This window comes from Trachymyrmex cornetzi, unplaced genomic scaffold, assembly GCF_001594075.2.
Source record: "Trachymyrmex cornetzi isolate Tcor2-1 unplaced genomic scaffold, Tcor1.1 scaffold147, whole genome shotgun sequence".
Classification (NCBI taxonomy): Eukaryota; Metazoa; Arthropoda; class Insecta; order Hymenoptera; family Formicidae; genus Trachymyrmex; species Trachymyrmex cornetzi.
The window spans coordinates 465,015-472,175 of record NW_017296059.1 but is presented as its reverse complement, the minus strand read 5'-3'; the positions used below and the strand labels follow the sequence as shown (position 1 = coordinate 472,175).

The 7,161-nt window shown below is 45.7% G+C and overlaps 1 protein-coding gene across 4 annotated transcripts in view; it reads left to right on the top strand.

Annotated features, from left to right (window-relative positions):
* The first annotated feature begins 716 nt into the window (after positions 1 to 716).
* The window catches only part of LOC108757756 (protein bric-a-brac 1), a 327,304-nt gene continuing 320,859 nt past the window's right edge, over positions 717 to 7,161 (top strand). For 3 of the 4 annotated variants that reach the window (XR_001939920.1, XM_018502304.1, XM_018502302.1), the window contains exon 1: positions 724 to 2,075. Coding sequence is in view for 3 of the 4 variants with exons in the window: in XM_018502304.1 (XP_018357806.1) it covers positions 1,113 to 2,075 (963 nt within the window). In the remaining variant the exon portion in view is untranslated. Of the gene's footprint in view, positions 2,076 to 7,161 lie in introns of all 4 variants that reach the window. The other variant, XM_018502305.1, reaches the window with a different exon arrangement.

Below are 7,161 nucleotides of genomic sequence, written 5' to 3'. Positions count from 1 at the left end.
CGCCGCGCACGGTGCCCACCACTGCCGTTCGAGCGAACCGCCGCCGCGTTGCTGGCCCTCTCAGTCGCGACGCGCTCGTCACGGGGTGCAGATCGTACGCCGTTCGTCGCTTCGACACCCTTCGCCGCGCGCAGCACGCGCTTCTCACGCGGACTGTCGTCGCCGTACGTCGCGCGGCGTTTACCGCGTCCCGTATTCGTATTCGTACTATTCGTAACGCGCGATCTCGTCGTGAAATCCGTCACGTTGCCGTCGTGATCGTTGTCGTCGCGTTTCGAGGTGGTTGGTGGTGGGTGGTTTGACGGTGAAATCTGACTTTTTCTCTCGGACAAAACGCGTCTCGATGCGATAGACGTTTCGGTGAGACTGAGATAAGTGTGACAGTAGTTGGAAACTGTTAAAAAAAATAGAGAGAAAGAGAGAGAATACAGCGAAAGAGAGAGCAAAGATTAATAATTAAGTGTGCCGCGTGGTGCATCCAAGTAGGAACGCAATTACCCCCCCTGCTCCTTTGTCGGGACTGTTCTGATCCCTCGGGAGACTCCCCGTCGTGTATGATGCTTCGTAGGGAGAGACAAGGCGAACTCTAATTTTTTTGGAAGCGGTGGGAGTGGATTCAGAGAGTACTCGAGTATATATATATATATATATACATATATATATATACATACGTATACGATATATTGTGAGCCACGTTTTCGGAGCTAGGCTGAAACGATGCTCGACCGCGACGTCCCAATGGGACGATGACGCCCGCGTCGGTTCGCGTCTGACAGGTCCGCGCACGTTGCCACGAGGCGCGCGGATAAGGCTCTCGTACTCTTCCCGCGTCACTTCGCGCGGAAGGAATCTGGAGGTTTTGCGTGTGGCTGTGCATGTGTGTGTTGCAGATGCGATCTCGTTGCTGATCCGATCAAGGTGAACGTTACCGAGAAGCAGAGGCGAGACGCACCACGAGGAGGCGATTGGAGGAAGAGACGAAAAGACGAGGAAAAACGGTGGAGAAAGCGTTGGAAAAGGAAAAACTCGCCTGGTGTGTGTGACATAGAGGAAGCCGAGGGCGTTCCTCTTCGAGAGAGACAAGACAAGCAGAAGTTGCATCACGTTCGATCATGACGCAACAAAGTGGAGCTGGGTCACCCCAGCAGTTCTGTCTGCGCTGGAACAATTATCAGACTAATCTGACCAACGTCTTCGATCAGCTCTTACAGAGCGAAAGTTTCGTGGACGTAACCCTGGCCTGTGACGGGCATAGCGTTAAAGCCCATAAAATGGTCCTGTCGGCCTGCAGCCCATACTTTCAGGCGCTCTTCTTCGACAACCCCTGCCAGCATCCTATAGTCATCATGAAGGACATCAAGTGGCCGGAGCTCAAGGCCGCGGTCGAGTTCATGTACAAGGGTGAGATCAACGTCTCCCAGGAGCAGATTGGGCCATTGCTCAAGGTCGCGGAGAGTCTCAAGATCCGCGGCCTCGCGGACGTCAACAGCGAGCAGGAGCTGACGTCCAGGCCGACTCTGGAGGAGGTCGCGACCGCGGCGATGCAGCGGAAGAAACGTCGCCGGATATCCGGCGATCGCTCCCCATCCGGTAACAGTCCGGAACGTGTCGGCTCCGGCAGCATCGGCCCCGACGACGACGTGATCGGTAGTAACATCGTCGTGCCCGAGATTCACAGCATGGTGCCGTCGACGGCCAGCTCGACCCCGAGGTCTCTCGGCTCGCCCAGCACGCCCAGCATCTCCGTCACGCCGCAGATCAACCTGCAGGAACTTCCGGTCTCGCTACCCTTACCGCCACCCCCGCAGCCACCGCCGCAGGGACAGCAGAGCTCGCACCCCTTGCCAACCCACCACGTGCCCGGCCACGTGACTTCCGGTCCGCACGCGCCCGTCAACCACCTGGGCGGCCACAGCCAGCAGCTCAGCGTGCAACAGCAGCAGCAGCAACAGCAGCAACAGCAGCAGCAGCAGCAACAGCAGCATCATCAACAGGGCGCCGGCAATCAACCCGGCGCCGGCGACGACCTCGAGATCAAACCCGGCATCGCGGAGATGATTCGGGAGGAGGAAAGGGTGAGTCGAGTTTTGTTTACTTATGATCGATCTGCTTTTCCTTTATCTTCTCCCTTATCTGCGTGGAGGAACAGTTTGTTATTTGAAAATTAATTGACGTTGCACTTCCGATAATAGATCAATGTCTCTATGCGAAAATTATCAAAGAAATGATTAATGCATTAGCATGCAGAACGCTATTATTAATAGCGTTAAAAGTTAAAAGAGACCGAGTGAAAAAGTGACTTTCCGTTAATTTACGAAAGAGTTAAATAAAATGTGCGTTAAACGTTTTAAAAGATTCGAACGCATCAATAATCCTCGTTCTCTAAACGCGAAAGAAGCTTTTATGCATAATTGTTATATCACAGCAGTATTCCTGCCTGTGCGTCTGTGAAAATTATTGCTAAATTAATGTTATCTACAAGAGTGATACTATTTCTTACGATTAATCCTTTTTCTCGGGACGTACATTTGTCTTTGCACGCGTCAGTGCTAATATGTAATTTTCAATGCAAATTGAACAACAAGAATTCCGTAATTGCGCGGAGTGTTGTAATTAGAAGATTTTTATGTTCACGATAACGTCGAATCACTCAGATATGTATTCCGATGAGCTGAATATAACTTTCCTGTTTTTATGCCGGCAGAATATTACTTCTTATGCCGAAGATAAATTAGTAGAAATAATATGCAGGAAGAACAAAAAATCGTCAGAATTATACTTGCTTGTTAACGAGAATGGGATAAAAACTGCATTTCCGTCAGAAGTAACGTTAGATCTTCAAGAAATACATGCAAAAATGTATAAAAAGATTGATTAGTTCTCTGCCAGGTAATAAATGTACTAGGCGGAAAGTTTGAACAAATTTCAGGTATATTAGAAATTTAAGAAATTCACTTTTAATTTAAATCTCGATGCATTATCAAGCTGCGCTACAAGCCTAATTTTATTAGATGTTGATTGACGTTAAATAAACGAGCGAATAAATTTCTGCGTTCTCGTAACTGGAAATTCGCGCACGCGCATACATTTCAATTTATTCCAATATTGGATAGGATAAATACGAGCAAAAGAGAAATATTCCAATATTTGCCCAACATTTAGAAATAATTTGGCAACGCGGGTGGGTCAATTAAAAGTTTCCTCCGCCGCGCCGGTCAGAAACGCGCTGCGGCCGTGAATTGAATAAGAAACGTCGACGTTTCTCTCCCGAGCGAACTACCGGCGAACTTCCCGCTCTCTCGATCGAAACTTTCGCGCTCCGGAGTGCGGTTAACCCGAAATAATCGCGCGCGGGAACGTAGTTTTCCCGATAGAAAACAAAGATGTTTCTCTCGTTGACCGTCGTTAACGAGAGCATGATAGGTGATGCGCACCTCGTGTCATTAGAGCGCGGAACGCGTTCGTCCTCGTCAAGGCAATCGATCGCGATCCTCGACGAAGACAACGCGCGGATGTGCTCTGCCCTAATAATTGGCCGCTCTGGCGCTCTTTCGACTTGGAAAAGTCGCGGACGCACTCGAGACGCGCGACATCAATTATTATACGAGACGCCTGACGAGTTTTCGCGCCGAAACCAGTCGCGCGAGAAGGGGTGGGAAAGCGGAAGGGGTGGAACGACAGAGGGAAAGAGAGAGAGAGTCCCGCGCGCTTTTCCGCGGACGGAGGTGGAGGGCCATCCCAATTACCCGGCGATTGGCTTCGACGGTATGCGCTAATTGAGAGTATCAATGAACGTCAATGAGCGCAGTCAATATTTGGCCGGGGTGCATCCGGCCGAGCGTTTTGTAACGTTCTTTTTGTTAAAGCGGATGACAAATATTGACCGCGCTCGTTCGCGTTCGCGCGCGGACGTGACACAAACACGCGTGCACGCACGCACGCACGCACACACACGCCCGCGCGCGCGCGCACGCCTGGGGTATCGACTGTTCTCGTTAATTACATCGGGACGACGGTGTCTCCTGCATTATTTATCGTCCGCTACCGGTGCAAGTTATTAAGCGTGCGGCTAGTTACAAGCCGTTTTGTAACTAGCACGACGACCGCCGGACGTAGGGGGCAGGTTAGGTTGCACCGACTTAGGCCGAACAGTTAACTTGGCTTAACAAAATATATTCTCTCTCTCTCTCTTACCCTCTCTCTCTCTCTCTGTGCTTTCAACAACGCTCACGTTCATTCCCTACCGCGCGTGTAATTATGCCGCTTATTTGTACCAATAATACGATCGATGCATGGACTGTTCGCTATCTTGATTAAATTTAAAGTGATCGTATGCATATATTTCTCTTGTAAAAACTGTTGTCTAGAATTCCACAGTCGGAGATAATCAACACTCTGATGCATTATATTCAAGGTTTATCTTATCCAGATGTATATATTACGTATATATTTTATAATTTACATCGACAGCTACGTTTTTACGTTGCTTATGTAACATAATCCGATAAGTGGGATAAAAGTCTTAATATATGAATATCTAACGTTACATGAGAATTCTGTGTGAGAGTATCGAGTTCCAAAGCTAATCGGAAAGTTAAATAAGTTTAATTATTATCCTACCCGACGCTAAATGCATCCGCGATCGACGCAGCGGGATTTATTCGTTGTATGGATCAACACCTTCATTCGGCATGTCTTACGCGTGCATCCAGAAAACGAACGTTCCAAGTAGCGGTGAAACTTAATGCGTGCGAGCACGTTTAAATTTTCATCCGGGGATTTTCGGGCGTGGGTATACGAGAAGAGTGAAAATATCGGACGACACTGGAAGAAACTTGCACTTGGTGAATAAAGCAGGACACGCCGCGTCGCTTACGAGCGGTTTACGCGCGGAAAAGCACGGAGCAAGACTGACTCCGCGCCCGTCAGTTGAGTTCAATCTGGAAAATTAAAGTGAGCGACCAGCTCGCGCGCGCGGCATTATTTTTTTTTTTTTCCTCTCTTCTCAGGGCGCACACGTCGCCGAGCCCCCGCCGCACACACCGTGACGTAATCCGCTATACGTATATAATGGTTATAACATTCCGCGGAATTCCATTATGTTAACGCAACCACGTTCCAATTCTCTGGGTATGCCTGCCTGCCTGCCTGCCTCACTGCCTGTGTGCCACGTATCGTAAATGCGCGCCGTTGTAGTATCGCAACTATTCCGCGGTGCCTTTCCGATTAAAATACCTAATTGATGCGGGCGAGAGGAACCAATGGCGGATCGCGGAATGCCAAGCCGCGAGAGTGCTGCCAAGCACCGTCGACGTGGAATTTTTTTTTTTTTTTTTTTCCTTACGGGACGAATAAGAGAAAGAACGGAAAAAGAAGAGGGAGAATAATTATACAAGTAGATGAAATGAAATAAAATGTAATTATGCAGATTGCAGTAAATGGACAGAATGCGTCGCTATTTCTAAGAAAAAGAGAGAGAGAGAGAGAGAGAGAGAGAGGGGGGGAGACAGAGAGGCTGAGGAACTTGTAGAAAAAGAGAAAGCGATGTTTTCATTTATATAAACAGTATATCAGTATTAACGTGAAAGTTCTTGGATTAATTTATTCAAGATAAAAAGAAATGCAAGTTATAAACCACGAAGGAAATGATGAAGTAAGTCAGGAGAAAAAGTGCAGACGAATAGTGCACGAGATGCTCGTTAGATTACTGACTTAAGCGCCTGAGAGTTTTATTCTCCTTAAATCTAATTCTAATAACTTTATATTCTTCATTGAGGAACGAAATTCTCGAGCGTACGGCTGTTCCTGGTCTTGTATTCGTCAAGAAGAGTTTCGTTGCCGAAGGTCGGTTTCTCGATGACGCAAGTCTTATCACCAAAGTATACGAAGTGTTTTTTTGAAGTAGAGAAGATTATTTATATTTTTAGAAAGGATACTTCTCTTATATATGCATATACGTACACGAAGAGTTTTAGAGTTTAAAGTCCATTGTATATATAAATACGTCGATGATGAAATTATAAAAATTTTATCGAATACTATGATTGAATTTCTATTGATAATATCCGATTCTTTATTGCGACGCATTTCAATGAACGTGTTGACCAAAACGACCTCGTCTCTTCTCTCTCCAGCGTGCGAAATTATAGTACGTGTGTAACAGATTTGCCGATTATTATGACTGGTATTTCATTACCAATAAATTTCGACATTTCATTGGCTATATTTAGTCCACAGTCGCATTAACGTAAATAATGTAACGAAATATGCCCCTCACCTAATTCTCCTTTCCTAAAAGTAGCGCTCGACCTTCCGTATCTCGTTGAAAATTAGGGAATCAACAGGGAGCGTCCTGAGTTATGAATCGTCCGCCTCCGGCGGCAAAAACCGGAGACAGTAATTATTTATACTTGGAACGGACCCCGAGATCCAGAGGGGCCTCAGGACGACGTATACACGGCATTACGCGGTATAAATATAAATTATATTTCACCTGACGCGCGTGGGCCCGACGATGCGTCTTCTACGATCGCTTAATCGTGCCCTAATCGCATCGATTAATCGTGCGTGTAATCGTTCACATACCAAAGAACAGGTTTTCGCGATTATTCATCATAAAAAAGTTTATTAAGTAGCGCGCGCGCAATTTCATGTTTTTAGCCGATAGTGAAATATGCTGTTTTCGTAATGAATATGGCGTTTGATTATTTGACACACTTGGTAAATAAGATTGAATCTCAATAAATTAATTCTGTCCGGCATATTTAAATAAATTTTTTTTTAGATACGAGAGCTTATTAAAAGTTAAAAGTAGGTAAATGGTTTAAAGATACAAGTTGGTAGATGGGATACTTTGAACACTACAAAAAAATTTTAATTTCAGTAATATTTTTTATTAGTATATTATGTAAATTTATATAAGTTTTATCCTTACGATACGAGATACAGGAATGTAAAAATAATGAATTTTAAGGGGATCCTAAAGCCGTCTGTATTATCGACTAAACCTTATAATTTTTGTATAACAATTACTTTTTTCCTCTTTTACAAATTCGAAAATCTTTTCCCAGGATTAAAGTATACATTAATACGTGTCTGTGAGGTGGAGTTTACGTCGAGAACGACAAAAGATTTCGAAATTAAAATCTTTTCTACCATTTT